General features: G+C 40.3%; 4 protein-coding genes across 10 annotated transcripts in view; 2 read left to right on the top strand and 2 right to left on the bottom strand.

Annotated features, from left to right (window-relative positions):
* foxred1 (FAD-dependent oxidoreductase domain containing 1) overlaps positions 1–9,178 on the top strand; it is a 34,302-nt gene extending 25,124 nt beyond the window's left edge. Inside the window, exons 1-11 of one of the 5 annotated variants that reach the window (XM_020598600.1) lie at positions 20–136; positions 1,257–1,477; positions 1,906–2,016; positions 2,760–2,878; positions 2,998–3,092; positions 3,408–3,509; positions 4,050–4,126; positions 4,842–5,002; positions 5,501–5,630; positions 5,729–5,833; positions 6,603–9,178. In XM_020598600.1, coding sequence (XP_020454256.1) covers positions 61–136; positions 1,257–1,477; positions 1,906–2,016; positions 2,760–2,878; positions 2,998–3,092; positions 3,408–3,509; positions 4,050–4,126; positions 4,842–5,002; positions 5,501–5,630; positions 5,729–5,833; positions 6,603–6,857 — 1,452 coding nt within the window. In that variant the 5' untranslated portion in view covers positions 20–60 and the 3' untranslated portion in view covers positions 6,858–9,178. Of the gene's footprint in view, positions 1–19; positions 137–439; positions 846–1,256; positions 1,478–1,905; positions 2,017–2,759; positions 2,879–2,997; positions 3,093–3,407; positions 3,510–4,049; positions 4,127–4,841; positions 5,003–5,500; positions 5,631–5,728; positions 5,834–6,602 lie in introns of those variants that run through there. The other 4 variants (XM_020598601.1, XM_020598599.1, XM_020598598.1 and 1 more) reach the window with 4 other exon arrangements.
* The window catches only part of rad51d (RAD51 paralog D), a 477,561-nt gene that overhangs the window by 94,171 nt on the left and 366,913 nt on the right, over positions 1–16,477 (bottom strand). The gene's annotated exons all lie outside the window — the stretch shown is intronic.
* The window catches only part of LOC109959351 (N-acetyltransferase 9-like), a 561,041-nt gene that overhangs the window by 369,847 nt on the left and 174,717 nt on the right, over positions 1–16,477 (bottom strand). The window lies entirely within an intron of this gene.
* On the top strand, positions 11,329–14,357 carry LOC109959340 (ATP-sensitive inward rectifier potassium channel 1-like). The gene has a single exon (XM_020598607.1). It carries the CDS (start codon positions 11,669–11,671, stop codon positions 12,797–12,799), a length of 1,131 nt encoding a protein of 376 aa, XP_020454263.1. The 5' UTR covers positions 11,329–11,668; the 3' UTR covers positions 12,800–14,357.

The following is a 16,477-nucleotide window of genomic DNA, read 5'->3' as shown; positions in this document are numbered from 1 at the left end:
GGGAGAGTATAAGAGGGGTAACAGGTGGGTGTGTCAGGGTGATCGCAGTTGGCGCGGAACATGGAATGCCCTGAGGGAGTGTTGCTACTGCTTTCTTTTACTGCTATTTTCTTTTCCTGTGAGCACACGGTGCCAGGTATATCGCAGTTTCATTTTGCATTCTTATTCTGTTCAATAAAAGACAGAGAAGGTGTTCTCCTCAATGTCAGCCTAGGTGCCAGCACACAGCTGGATAGTTAGATGTCACAGTTTAGGATAGGGTCAGGCCAGCTCCGCTCATCCGAACCAGTAGAGCGCCACAATATATTAGTGTAGTAACTGCAGGATGTGATAATTACAGACTAAATAATGAATACAGATCGTCTAAATCTAAATTTTACTCATACCTGTTCACAGCCCCAGTTTGTGCCTTTCATGAACTAACAATCAGTTCCAAGCAACGATGGCAAGGGGGCGCCATAGCCAACTGTCTGCTCTTATTTAGAAGGAAACACTGTAATACCGGTGTAAACCTGTCTCACTTTGCTTCTTTTTGTTTATTTTGGCTCGGCTTTTATATGACCACACGGTCATTGGCGTGCACCTATTTGAATGTGATGCATGTAAGCCACTTGCCACTGTTGCTTTCGTTTCCACGGACCTGTTCGCCGACTGTTTAGCTAGCTAGCTAGTTAGTTAGCCCACTGCAATGTCAGCGTGGCGGAGGCTGCATGTGAAGGTGCGGAGGGCGCATGGATTATTTACCTCGCGACGGGTGACAGAGCAATACACATGGATGTATGGTCCGTCCACGTTAGGTCAAAACCTGAGCACAGGCAAACCTCTCCGGAATGACTTCTTTAAAGGTGGGGGATCTCAAAGGGTCTGATGAGTGTTGTTTACTCTTCCCTCATGAGATAATAGGAGCGACATTTACATCAAGAAATCCCTATAGCATTTAATGATTTGGCTGTCCACAAATATAATCAACTTGGATGTCACAGTTGAAAGCATGCAGTGCAGTGTTCCAAGAAACTTTCATTTTTGTCACCATGTAAACTTTAAAGAGTTCCTGCTACTCCTTACTCTAACGTTACGCTAACTTTAGGACGCTTACATCAAATTCATAGTAATATACTTTCTGATATGTGAATTACTGCGTGCCGAATTGGAGAGTGGTAGCGAAAGATTCAGAGAAGATCTTGAGTTGTAAAGTGCGAGTCAACATCTGCAACATAATGATGCAGCTGAATAAAGTTTCTACTTTTCTGTATCAGAGCTGGAAGCCCAACTGGCAGCCATGAGGAAGAAGGCGGCTGATGCCCTGCCAGGGAGCAGCTGGAGTCCCTTTGATATAAACCCGAACCTTCCTCCTGAAAGGGCTGACATTGTGATTATTGGTGGCGGTGTGATGGGCTGGTCCATTGCCTACTGGCTGAAGCAGAAGGAGAGGGTGCGAGAAGGGGTGAAAGTTATTGTGGTGGAGAGGGACCTAACGGTGAGGAGCCCGTTTCTGTATATTCTAGCCTTGGAAGACACAGACTTTTTATATTCATAGACAAATTTATTCAGACCACATTTACCTAATCAAAGCCAACTGTTATGTCTTACCCCTCATCAGGGAGTAACGGAAATAATGGGTTAAAAGCCACTTGATATACACCTTACAAGCAGCATCATTCAGTAATCTGTATATCCCTGTTTATACTGCTTATTTTGCACTGCTTGTTGCTTGTAAATACTGCTTATTTTGTTATACTACACAGCCTTATGCTGGTTTACTGTTTACTTGCTCCTTGCATGGGGATATGTACATGCACATTGAGAGCCAATGTACCAGAGTCAAATTCCTCGTCTGTCCGACACACCTGGCCAATAAAGCAGATTCTTATTCTGAAAAGCTTCCCTCTGCATGTGACTCTCTAGTACTCCCAGGCCTCGACAGTGCTGTCTGCTGGGGGGATCCGACAGCAGTTCTCCCTGCCTGAGAACATCCACCTCTCCCTGGCCTCCGCAGATTTCATGAGGAACATCAATGTAGGTTATACTGAATAGAAATGTCCCGAAAAACATGGTTTGGAAACTGAGTAAATTTAACCTTTAAAGTACATGCTGTACTAGAAAACATAGACAAGCAGCACAAAGGTGAGAGAAATGTTTTCTCACAAGTGTTGTCAAACTACATTTTCAGTTGTACAACAGAAAAGACTTTAATGATAAAGATAACTGGAAGGTTTGGCAAATGTTCGTCTAGTTTAACTGCCCCAACTCTGTTAAAGAGCAGCACACAGCTGCTTCCCGGAGCCTTTCTATGAATTTAGTCCAGTGGTAACAAAATCTACCTGCCAACATATCTAAAGCTCACTAATTCCACAGTATATCTTTTTTGTTTAATTTGTACAAAACCACAATTCATGTTTTTACTGTGGGTTATAAAGACCATTTCTTGGCTGGGGACAGTAACTTCCTGGCCAAGCCATAGTTAGGCTGTTAGCTATATCCTTAAATGTAAAGACAGCTAAACTTATAGTCAAAGTTTGATCTCTTCCCTTTGTGAGTCATCCCTATAGCATCACCCTGAGAACAAACGTGTTGTTTACAGTGTAGGACCAACACTGCTATGGCTTTCAGGAGTGCATACTGCATTCAGGTGCTTGAAGGCAGCATGATACAACCATGTTACATGTTTTTTTTTTTTATTTCTCCACTTTCTTATTATAGAAATGATCATTAATCATCATCATTAATTAGTGCAAAGTCACACCTCTTTGTCCTGGCAGGAACACCTGGGCGTGTTGAATGAAGACCCAGTGGACCTGCAGTTCAACCAATCTGGATATCTCTTCCTGGCCAGTGAGGAGGTTGCTCACATCATGGAGGAGAACTACAGCACCCAGAGGTGTTTGTCCTGTGTAACAGTGTGATAGCAGAGCAATAGAAAGTGCAAACAGAGAGCCTGTTTGTTCACAAATGGCAACCCTGATGCTTCAGATACTGTATCTAATTATGTGATTCCAGGCAAGTCGGAGCCAAAGTGACACTTCTCTCTCCTACACAACTAAAGGAGAAATTTCCATGGATAAACACAGATGGTGTGGCGCTTGCTTCATATGGTGAGTGCAAATAATAGTGAGTTATTTTAGTGTATACTTTACAGGGTATAAGATACAAGGTGCATGCAATTTGGTTTAATAAATGACAAATGGTCAGAGAGGCAGAAGTGACATTTTTACCACAGTCACAGAGGCTCCCTTCTAATCACAGCTAGTTTATTGTTGGTTGGTTGTTCCAGTGTGTTTACTCGTTTACTGTACACTCAGATTTCTGTGATTTAGTTTTTATTTTTGGTTTTTGTTTTGTTTTTTTTTGTTCCTGCAAAGACTTGTTCATATTTGGGCTGTTTGATCTTTGTTTGTCTTGCTCTCCAGGGTTGGAGAATGAGGGCTGGTTTGACCCCTGGAGTCTGCTGAACGCCTTCAGGAGGAAAGCCATGTCAATGGGAGTCATTCAGTGCTGTGGGGAAGTTACAGGTTTGTTATGACTTGACACAGAAAGATCCTGATGTACATTTCTGTGGATGAAGTGTAAGCAGTGTAATTTACTTCACTGTTGAGCACTACATTCCTCCCACTTGCCAGTATATTAACCAGCATGTTACATCAACACAAGAACACCAGTGCTGCAGCCTAAAAAGACCTGCCTTCATTTAGTATTTTTTAACTACTGTAACTCTGCATGTGGTCCTTCTGTGTTCATGTCATATTGGGTTTAGTGTAAAAACAGAGCCGTGCGATCTGACCCATTGAGGAAAATCCTGAGTAGTCATGGAAGGAACAGATGTCCACCAAGATTAAAAAATAATTTCTCAGTGAAATGTTATTCTGCAAAAACATATCTAAAGGTGTATTTTATTTGTGTGAAATCCTTAAAATCTCCTCCAAGTAGCTAATACCATTAAATTAACAACACTCTATTATACTTGTTTTATATATAATCAATATTTACATATTGATCTGTTTTGAACATTGTTGGCTGCTGCAGTACAAACAGTACATCTTTCTCCTCCACAGATTTTAAATATACAGTAAGTATGATGACAAGTCCTGGTGGTGACCCTGTGGTTTACAAGAGAATAAATTCTGTCAAAGTAAGTGGGACTGTGAGTGTTTGTCTGAATATTTGACATGTTCAGAGATCTTCCGATGAAGTCAGACAGTATAATCCAGTGTCACTGAACGCCTTTTTATGGTTACTTTAGAAATGTCAGGACAGTTTTCCTCTTTATGCAGTCATAGATTAATATATAATCAGGGTTATATCAACAGACTTGCTTTTTTATAAGTCAGCCATGTTGTTTTTGTCTTAAGCAGAATCTGTCCATTTGTCTGACTCAGTTGTAATCCACACCACTAGTGCTTAAAAATGCAGTACTAGAACATACTGCCGATTGATCGATCAATCCTTTCAGCTCTGATAAAGTCAATACAGATCCTGACTGAGCTTTTCTTTCATATTTTTCCCAGTGTTTGAAAATATGGCACATTTGTTCAGCCTTGTCAAAACAAAAAAATCAAAAGCCATTCAAAAGATCTTAAGGAGCCCAGAATATGACTTTCATAATGCTGCTGATATGTATCTTAAATTCAAAGTGATGTTGTTTGGATTTTGACATGAAAGCGCTGCATCTGTCACCTTGAAAAATATAGCATCTCTCTGAAGTCTGCGCAAACTCTAGGCAGTACTGGTTGGGTGAATATGGTTAATTAGCCAGCAGAGTTTAGGATCTACTTCGCTGACACACCACCACAGGAGCAGTGGCCTGTAGTGTTGTACATGATGGGATAACGGCTTGTGTCGAGCAGGTGCAGATGCCAAAAGGCCTGGAGTACCAGATGGTGGAATGTGCTATTGTGGTGAATGCAGCAGGAGCCTTTTCTGGTAAACTGGCAGAGATGCTGGGAATCAGCTCCAACCCTAAAGACACCATCGCTGGAACTCCAGTGCCTGTTGAGCCTCGGAAAAGGTTGGTCACTGACTTGAAGGGGATGTTTTGCCTTTAAAAAAAAAAAAACAACACAAGTGCTGTCAAAATATCACATTTTCATTGAAAGGAGCTGGCAAGGCCTCATACAGTGCAGTTCATTAGTATTCTGACACTTTGTTTGGACTTTGCTCACCAGTAAATTGGAAAACTAACTTCATAATGCTGACTGTCAGCTGTAATTTCAAGGTGTTTCCTTCACACCTCCCTATCATCTGCGAGCCCATGGGTTGATCCAGATGTTGCAGAAGCTTTTTCACTCAGAAAAAAGAATAAAACCCAAGCGACAGCACTTAAACTTTTACCATTTTCACACCAAAAATTCCACTACAAAGGTTAACTGAATGTTAGCATGAAATACCTTCCACTCGTTTCAATGGCAGGAAAGTGCTGTTTAGGCAGGATTTTAAGAGTGCTGCATGTAAGACCTTGATGATATAACTTGCCTGTGTAACTGATTCCTCTTGAACTCTCTTTCAGGTACATTTATGTAGTCCACTGTCCTGATGGTCCAGGTCTAGACACTCCCTTCCTGATTGATTACTCTGGAATGTACTTCAGAAGAGAAGGGTTAGGAGGAAACTACATCACTGGCGCATCGCCAAAGGAGGTTTGTTATCTCTATGCTGTTTACTTGATTATTTGTACTTATTAGAATGAACGGTTTGATAGATGGTCAAACTGGCTTTTCCACATGTCTGTCCTCAGGCAGATGAGCCAGACACCAGTAATTTGGAGGTGGACCACCAGTTTTTTGAGGACAGTGTTTGGCCCAGATTGGCATATCGTGTTCCTGCTTTTGAGAAACTTAAGGTGAGGGTCAGGATACTTTGTTCTATAAGTGGGGGGTGTATGAGATTTCCATTATTTTTTTTTGTCTGTTAGTCATCTTACAGGTATGGAAGTCCACTCCACTTAATTATTCCCATCACTGCAGTGTTATTCTTAATGGATTTTTAAAAGCCAATACTGATCATTTTTGTTAAAGCCTAAGATTTGCAGACACAACCTACAGTATTCCATATGAAGCCCGTTCAAATAAAATGCATTGGCTTCTCTTAATTTCAAACTTTTATCCCAAAGTTCTTCTTGTGTAAAAACGGAGCTGTTCCGAAAACATCCCTCTTGAGTTCCACACAGCGGCGATGCAATTAGAAGACAATAGGAAAGCTTCTTTTTTTCCCAACTTTTCCCACACAATATTCCAAAGTGGTTTGTGGCAGCTTTGCACATTCATCAGTAAATTAGCTGCTTTTTTGGTTCTATGGACTTGCAACAGTTCATTAACAAGTGAAACCAGACACAAACAAACTGTATAAATTGACTGATGGGTATTATGATTGATTGGATGTTATTTAGATGTACATAACTGCCAGCAGTTCTGCATTTGTAGCCATTCTGCCAGCAGTTTGACACTTCTTTTGTTCTTTTCATCACATGGGAGAAATTTATCCTAATATCTCTCAACTTGAACCTAAAACTAGTAAGCGGACTTTTTCCAAACCTGACTGCTTGTAATTATGGTATAAACAATGTGACGTGAATGTGACATTAGCCCTTGACCTCTTGTTTCTCCCCCAAGGTGACCAGTGCATGGGCAGGTTTCTATGACTACAACACCTTTGACCAGAACGGTATCATTGGTGATCACCCTGTGATCAACAACATGTACTTTGCTACTGGCTTCAGCGGCCACGGCCTGCAGCAGTCCCCTGCAGCGGGCCGTGCTGTGGCAGAACTGATCCTGGATGGAAACTTTAAAACACTGGACATGAGGGGCCTTGGTTTCAGACGGATTATGGCCCAGGAGCCCATCCTGGAGAGAAACATTTTGTAGAGGATGTTGAACCTGCCGCCAATGCCAAATTATTACAGTTTACTGGTCTAATTTTTGTATTTTCTTGCTGTCATTACTGTGAGTAATAATAACATAGGGCTTGCCAAATTAATTAATGTGATCTGGGAAAGTTGTATGATTGCTACAATGACAACCAATGGGCAAAAAACATTAGCAGACAGATGATCGAGACTGTCCTTCCAAGAAATCTGACAGCATCAGTTGTTTGAGCAAATACCCAAACACAACATATGTTCACTTTCAAGTGTCAGAGACCTAACAGCCATTGGCATTATGATTCTTAACAATCTGATGTTGTTACAGGACCACAAGTCCACAGAGGGAAGATGTTGAGGTTGTCTGAATGAGTCAACAAATCGGTAACCACAACAAACCACTCAGTTAGACAGGCTTTAAACAAAGCCCCAGTTTAACCAAACCTATTTCATAGAGAAAGCAATAGTAATAGAAACTATCACCCAAGCATCATAGTTTCCACATCAACTTCCTGCTTCATCTTTGACCTACTGTCCTCTATAGTGAATAGATAGGTTTTGTGTTCAGCAAGTGAGTATTGCTGACATTTTGGATTCTTTCAGTTTTGAGGGAATATCAAAGCAAAGAATTGTAGACAAATGGTTTTCAAAGTAGTGAAATTTGTAAAAAAATACAGTATTACAGGTATTTTTAGGGTTTAAGGTGTTGTATAGAAGTTGTGCACCAGATGGAGCCATTTCTGTGGTGAGCTTTAATCATGTTACCAGCACAAGCCGCTTGACATGCTTAATGTAAACCAGAGAAAACAGATCAAGCCCTATTTTTAACAGTGTAATTTAAATGGGCTATTCGAGAAAGTAGGTTAAGTAAAAAAAAAAAAAAACATTTACAGATTATATGTTATGACTGTTATGGTTAAAATTATTTTAGTAGCATGTAAGAACAGCAGCAACACTGCATCTTCTGCCATAGTTTTCTTGTGCTAACTGCATCTTGTGCCCATTGCCAAGGGGCATCTTATTAATTCAAAGCATCTTTTATATCACAATAGATCATGGAAATATGCTCAACTGATATGAAAATGGTCTTTCTGCAGCCAGCAGAATATGGCAAAGACACTGTTTCCTCCGCTCTTCATTTTAATGCAAATGTGAGGCAGCCTTGCAGGTTCGAAGAGGGGGAGGGGGACCAGGGGAAATGCAATTGAGGGATTTCTTTGTGAGGGCCAATGCAAATCCCAAATGTTCTCAGGGCTGAAAACAAAAACAGCATGGGTGCTGCATAGGGACCGCTGGCCCCTTCAATAGATGCACTTTCTACCACACAAAAGCGCTGAAGGCTTTCTCTGCTTCCACAATATTCCCATGCTTACGCTGGTCATAAATTTACACTGCCAAGAACTGCAGCCATGATTCCGGTGCTGATGTTGTGAATTCACAGTTTGCATTATTAGGTTTTTTTAGTGGAGTGATGAAGGCAGTCACCCTGCCACTCAGAGATAAGTGACGCCCATTGGGAGCTCTCTGGCTGTCTCCTCTGTATGAAGCCAGTGTACATGGTGGCATGTGGCTGGGATTAGGAAATTTCACTGTGGATTAAAATCTTTCCAGTGCCTCTATGGCCACTTGCTTAAAGAAAGGAGTCTGAAGTTCTAGCAGAGATCCAGTGAGCACTCTGGGCCCATGGTCTCAGTTAGCAGGTATGTTGAACCACAACTTTTCCATCTTTCTTTATTCAGAAATGAGATTTACTTTGTGTGTTTTGGAGTTTGGAGACCTCTTTCAAGTGCTATTTCATTTAGATACCAGCATAGCCGAGGTTACATTTTGTTCCAGACTGTTGTTTTTACTTACAGCTGCCCAGAGGCAAGTTGCTTAAATATTTTAATAATTTAGAGATTACCTAGAATTGTAAAGATGTTAATGGCCTCTAAGTTTTCCATTGTGGTCTCTAGCAGAATATACAAAGCAGTTTAGCCATTTATATATGAGAGAAATTCAAAGAAGTAAGGGAATCCAACAGTAACAGTACTTTTGTAAGCCTTATTTCAAGGCTTAATAACAGAAAAACATCAATAGCACAAGTGGTTTTTAGCAGTTTTACCAGTTTGTCCAACTACACTATGTTAAAATATTAATTGTATAATATGCATGTAACGAGGACTAGGATTAGTTGATTTAACAAGTCAATTTCACTTTTGTGTGATCAGTAACTGCTTAATCTCTGGTAGACAATTGTCAACTAATTCATAAAATTGGGTTTTAATAAGATTATTCTGAAGTTGTGATAATGTTTACTCCAAAAATAAATGTCTTTTAAGTTTCTTGAATCTCAATCCTGAGTTTAATCAGTGGCTGTTTAAAACTCACAGTGGATCGTGTGGTACATAATGCACAGCATGGACAAGGCCTTAAAATAAATAATTCATACAGTTCTGTGTCTATATTGGACCTGTGCTATTATAGGTCTTTACTGAACAAACACATCTATTATAATGATGTATTCATCATTGTCATTGATTTTCTGCCTGTTTATCTGGTATTCGGACTGACATGTCCTACCATATTTGGGAGATGGATGTTATTGAAGTCATGTCTTCCACTAATGATTAATCATTTAAACATCCAAATATAACTAGCCGTTACAATTTTTCTGCATAAAAGAAACAGAAATATTCTGGTGCTAAATTGCAGAATATGCAGTCAAATTGCACCTACATGAATCTGTCATCTGTCAAAGTTTGTTCTGTTCTCCCTTCAAACAGTGTTTTCTGTATAGCATTGGTCCTTACAGCTGGTTGCGACTGGGGCTAAGGTTAAAAAATATGGCAGCTGATAGTCAATATTTTTCTTATTCTCAACAAATTGCTTCATTCTCCAGCTGCCATACTCTGTGTGCACTTAATCCAAAGCTCATGTTATTCTACTGAAGACAGCTGGACACTTCAGTTTTAAGTAAACATTAATCAAACAGAAGTGGATAGTGTATTTGTTAGGAACCATTTTCACTGTGGATTAATCCACATATATTTTAATAGAGAATATTTACAGCAACAAGTTGGTGCATGATGTTCCTCTGGCAGATATCACAGCTTGCAAACGCTTTTCATAGCCAGCTAAAAGTCTTTCAATTCTTGTACTTGGGATCTTCTCCCATTCTTCCTTGCAAAAGGCTTCTAGTTCTGTAATATTCTTTGGTCGTCTTGCATGCACAGCTCTTTTAAGATCTACCCACAAATTTTCAATGATGTTTAAATCAGGGGACTGTGATGGCCATTCCAAAACCTTCAGCCTGCGTCTCTTGAGGTATTCCATAGTGGATTTCGAGGTATGTTTAGGATCATTGTCCTGTTGTAGAAGCCATCCTCTTTTCAGCTTCAGCTTTTTTACAGATGGTGTGATGTTTGCTTCCAGAATTTGCTGGTATTTAGTGGAATCCATTCTTCCCTCCACCCGTGCAATGTTTCCTGTGCCACTGGCTGCAACACAACCCCAGAGCATGATAGATCCACCCCCATGCTTAATAGTTGGCAAGGTGTTCTTTTCATGAAATGCTGCTCCTTTTTTTCTCCAAACATGCCTTTGCTGATTGTGTCCAAAGAGTTCTATTTTAACTTCATCAGTCCACAGCACTTGTTTCCAAAACGCATCGGGCTTCTGTAGATGTCCTGTTGCATACTTCAGACGTTGGATTTTATGATGGGGACGCAGATAAGGTTTTCTTCTGCTGACTCTTCCATGAAGGCCTTGTCTGTGCAAGCATCGCTGCACAGTGGAACGGTGCACCACCACTCCTGAGTCTGCTAAATCTTCCTGCAGGTTTTTTGCAGTCAAATGGGGGTTTTGATTTGTCTTTCTGACCAGCATACGAGCAGTTCTGTCCGAGAGTTTTCTTGGTCTTCCAGATCTCATCTTGACCTCCACAGTTCCCCTGATCTGCCATCTCTTAATTACATTTCTTACTGTGGAAACTGCAAGCTGACAACGCTTTGCTATCTTCTTGTAGCCTTCTCCTGCATTGTGGGCATCAATAACTTTCATTTTCAGGGTCTTACACAGCTGCTTAGAGGAACCCATGGTTGCTGGGTGTCCACAAGTGTGTGCACAAGGTTTGAAGAGTCAAAGTATTTGTACAGCTTTGAAATTGGCATTTACCAATGACAGCTGTTGCTGTGCATCAGATCTAACGAGCTGATTAAGGTCTGATACCTTGTGAGAGACTTTGAGACTCTGGAACTCTTAGGGTGCCCAAACTTTTGCACCATGCCATAATAATGTTTTTATTTTTTATTTTTGTTCAATTTATGGCATAAGAAGTAACTATGCATCACTGTTTGCTGAAAATATTGTGCATTTTTTCCATTTCCAAGAGAAACTGTGTTAACATCTGTTCAAATAAAAAATCACCAAAATCTGTTATTTATCAAGGGGTGCCTAAACTTTTGCATAAGACTGTAAACTCCAGTGCACACGGTAAAGGTATATCACCCAGTACAACAGTATGGTTCATTGATGTGTTTTTAGTACTTTTTGGAGATAACATAGCACAATGACAGTGGAATAATTTATACAAATAACTAAAATATACACAAACAAATTTCTCTGTCTTAACTGTGTGGCCATTACAGTGAAATTAATTAAATAATCAAATATATGGAAATGTTGAACCTTTTTTACATGGCCTGTTAAAGGTTCAACTAGCTCTACTCTACTGCTGTTGCTCTTCATTGTTGGTATTTCCCCAGTAAAGAGTTCCAGCTCTAAATTACAGACGTATTTTTACACTAATCTTGTTTTTGTTCCTTCAGCTACAGGATGTTCCAGCTGTTCCGGGGTCACATCAAGCCAGCTGGGCACCAAAGCCACAAAAACCGCCTGGTCACCAAAGATGGCCGCTGCAACATTGAGTTTGGTAACATTGAATACAATAACCACTTTGCATACCTGGTGGATTTCTGGACCACTTTCGTGGAGATCCGCTGGCGCTTTGTTCTTCTTCTGTTTGTGGCTTCATTCACAGGAAGCTGGTTCATTTTCTCCCTGCTGTGGTACTGGTTTGCAAAGAGCAACGGTGATCTGCCTGGACAGAATCGTACAGAAGGACATGTCCAGTGTATAGACAATGTTAACAGCCTCACAACGGCCTTTCTCTACTCCTTAGAGACCCAGACCACCATTGGGTATGGTGGCAGGGCACTGACTGGGCACTGTGCTGGCACAGTGGCTTTAATAATCATCCAGTCTCTAAGCGGTGTCTTCATCAACTGTTTCATGTGTGGCGTCATCTTGGCCAAAATCTCCTTACCCAAAAAAAGGGCAAAGACTGTCACCTTCAGCAACACAGCTGTCATCTGCTTGAGGAATGGAAGACTGTGTCTCTTGATCAGAGTTGCCAACCTTCGAAAAACCTTACTAATTGGTAGCCAGATCTACGGCAAGCTGCTTAAGACAACAACCACACCAGATGGAGAAACCATCATTCTAGACCAGGTGGACATTGACTTTCTGGTTGACGCTGGCAAGGATAACTTGTTTTTTGTTTGCCCTCTGACCCTCTACCATGTAATTAACACCTCAAGTCCATTCTATGAACTGTCAGCTGACACTCTCCCCCAGCAGGACTTTGAATTAGTGGTCTTTTTGGATGGGACAGCCGAGTCTACCAGCTCCTCCTGTCAGGTCCGAACTTCCTATATCCCACAGGAGATTTTGTGGGGATATACTTTTGTGCCCATCATCTCACGCTCTAAGACGGGAAAGTACCATGTGGATTTTTCAAACTTCTCTAAAAGCATCCGGGTCACCACGCCCCACTGCATCCACTGCTTTGAAACTGACACAGACCAGAGAAACCACAATAGCCACAACCAGCAGAAGATGGGGATTGACAACCTGGGGTTTCAAGTTATTGACATTCACAGTTCTATGGACATCACCAAAATGTGAGCTGATAGGAAAGCATCTTGTTCTCTGATTCAAAGTAAGGCTGCATTCAGACTGAGTTTCAAAGGTGTGAAAAAACCCAGCCCTCTGCATTCGCTGCAGCCAACACCAGCACCGCAGGGGGCTCCAGGAAACAACGCAGCCCTGTATGGCAAAGAGGTTGGATCAGGTTCAACTTTTGCCACAGTCATCATCAAGCAGAGGGGCTGCAATGACAGTCACATGCAGGGGATAATAATAATAATCACCTTTATTTGGCCAAGTATGTTACACACAAGGAATTTGTTTCCAGTACAGAACCGAGGAAGCCATCTGCCGCGCCAACTCAACCAGTGGCGGAACTTGGGGGTTCAGTGTCTTGCCCAAGTACACTTCAACACACGGACTGCAGGAACCGAGATTCAAAGCCCCGATTAAAACCTACAGGTATAACATTTGTCATTGGGGTGGGACTTGAACCCATGACTCCATCTGGCGAACAGAAACCCATCTTGTAGGAAGGAATAAACCTTTAAGCCTGGCACCTTAGACCAGTCAGCCAGCCTGACAACTGATGTGTTTAACAGTCAGAATGTGGATGCCCATGAGACTCTTGTTTACCATGTTACCATGATCATTCACTGCTATTCACTCTCAGATTTGGGCCACAGTTACAAACATATTGTAATGACATGCCATGCGTTTTTGTTAATTAGGCTACTGGTTGTTAGAACGGTGCTTTTTTTTTTATCTATCAATGCCAACAGTGGTGACAGAAATTGATACTAACGGAGAGTAGGTTACATTAGCACTAAGGCTAACCAAAATACAACGGAAACTTGTGGGCTGGAAATGGGAATGAAGCCACTCACCTCTACTCATCACAACATGGCCGTAATGTATACGTGAGCCCCCGCAGCCCCTCAACCCCCCACCAGCACAGCCCTTGCGTTTTAATACACTCCGTCTGAATGTCCATAAATAATGGTGTGGGACATAAAGTGTGAAAAGCAGCACACCTGTCACTTCCTTTTAGTTTCACTGTTAGTCAGACTTTCTGTGTACACTGGTGAAGAAATGTTTGGTCACATTGCTTCCTTCAGTGAACATCTGAATCTGTCCGCTATTTTACCTCAAACTGCAAAAAGTTGTTAAATTGTCCGGATAGAAATTCAGATGAGAGTTAAGCTGCTCATTTCATAAATGCACCGCTGGGGCTAGTGATTATGTCTAAATAATGTGGGAAGCTGGAGGAAGAGGGATTGAAATTCTGATGTTTAAATGAAAGGGGTAATATAGTGGATGGCACAGTAGGTACATCTTGAGAAAATTATGTCCTGAGCCAGTTGTAATGAAAAACTCTGTGCTATAAATGTTAAGGAACAAATAAAAAGTAGAGCAGGTCTTTTGAGTTTTCTCTATTCTTATTAAAACACTAAGTATATGCTGTCTTTTGTCATGTTGACACATCGTATATGCCTTGATAATTGGGAAACTGTGAATGTAGATGCTAAATGAAATGATTTTAACTGTGACCAGTCTATGTTTTGTTTGTCATATGCTAAATACTGTAACTTTGTCTCAGGGAAATTAACATCCTTAGCTGGAATAAAACTTTTTCCCCACTGTGAATTGGCTAATATATTCTTTGCAGGTTAATATCTTTTGGTGTTTTCCACACAATGTTATTACAATTTCAATTATAGTAAATGTACTTGAATAGTTTCATGTTCTGTGACTTAATACTTTATTTCCCAGCATTGTATTGTATAGTGCCTGGTTACTTTACAGAGTAAAATTTGATAGAGTTAATATGAGATAAACATTAATGATCCCACATAGGAAAACTGTCACAGCAGAAGTACAGGAACAGATGCATACTATAGATATGTAGCTTAAAAAAAAAAAAAACTAGAATACTGTATACACTCAGTGGTCACTTTATTAGGTACACCTGTATGGACCTAATGCAAATCAATACGACTGTTCTGCCACAAATTCTACCTTTTCAAAATATGTAATGTTAAGGTGTTGGCTTAAATAATAATTATTTTACATTCCAAATATGATCAATATATAAAATATGATTTTTTAAGGATTTAACTACCCAACTCTATATATAGTATAGGCACAACAATTAGTCACTCCACACAAATGTAATCAACAACTATTGTGAAAATCAACTGTGAACATATGTGAATATTTTGTTTTTCAGTCTTTTATGGTTGTAAACTGAATACCTTACCAACCCTAAAATATACAGTAATGGTTAAAATGATCTCAACCTTGACCAGGTCTACTATGCAGCTTCTTACTGTACATGTTTACATGTTAGTACTGATACTGATATTGATGAATAATAAAACACTAAGGGCAACCAATCTTACCAGTCACTTTTACTTTAAATACATTTAGCTAATAACACTTATGTTCCCATACTTGATTATCAGTTTGAATTCAGAACTGTAGAATCCACTGTTGCATTTCTATTTGATTAAACTTCTTCCACCACAGCTGGTTATTATTTTCAGTATTAAAGGGAATAAAAGAAAACCCAGTAAGAGGAGGTGAGGCCTTGTCTTTTTTGATGTAAGCTTTTGTTACTCACCATAACTGCTGTCTCTCTCTCCAATATTACATTAAGGCAGTAAACAAATGCCATTAACATTCTTAAAAACAGCTGGCCTTTCCATTAGAGAGCATCAGAGCACCACTTTAATTTAGTGTAACTAAAATATAATAATAAACAATGAATTCTACAATAATTAGTTTTATTCTGAACTGTCCCATTTCTGCCAACAGACTCTCAAAAGCTCGGGGATGTTTGAAAAGGTTCAGCCTTACAAACGTTTCATGTTCCCATCTTTCCCCAATGTCTTGTAGTTTACTGATGGCAGAAGACAGCAGCAATAAAACATCTGATAGCAGTCATCTACTGCTTCATGTCGGAGTGATGGACCTTATGATGACAGCAGGTGTAGGCAGTCGATTTGTTCTCTTAAGACTAACATTTTTGTCAGTGAGGCAGAGACTAGAATGGCTTTCATCCTGTTTGGATTTCTAGAGGCGAGTTAACTGGGCTTCATCTGCATAACAATGAAAAGAACTGTTCAGAGGGATTGGCACAGTGAGTTTGAAGCATCTGAAAAGCAAAAAAAAAGTCAGCTGGAGATGAGAGGACTGAATGGAAGGTACAGAATTGTATGTTAATCTGTTATCAGCGAACCAGCTCTTGGCAGTCACACTTGATTCACCATGTGACGGAGATAGGTCAGACAGTATATAGTCCAGACTGTAAGAATTTAGACAGTTGCACTTTTTTGTTCTCAGCCTCTTTGCTTCAGCGCACTCAATTTGAAATAAAAAATAGATACATCAAAGTCTCAGCTTTAATTTGAGTAAGTTTAAATCAATATAGAAAGGACTTTATGAGAGATATAGCCCCTTTAACACAGAGTTCCCAAATTGCAAGGGTTCAGTGGTAACTGGACACTGGGCTGACAAATGTTTGGTGGGTAGCTGTGTGCCATTTCAGCATTAGTTCATGCAGAGCCAAGATATGCCTCAGAGTTGGGAGCTGCCATTTAGACTGAGGTGGAGTTATCTGTTATCTAAAACAAAGCAGATGCGCATAGGAAAATGAAACAAAAATCAGTAATATGCAATAATATGTTCTTAAAATTCTTGTAACATTACAGCTTA

This window comes from Monopterus albus, unplaced genomic scaffold (assembly GCF_001952655.1).
Source record: "Monopterus albus unplaced genomic scaffold, M_albus_1.0 scaffold38.1, whole genome shotgun sequence".
Classification (NCBI taxonomy): Eukaryota; Metazoa; Chordata; class Actinopteri; order Synbranchiformes; family Synbranchidae; genus Monopterus; species Monopterus albus.
This window is presented reverse-complemented; position numbering and strand designations above follow the sequence as displayed.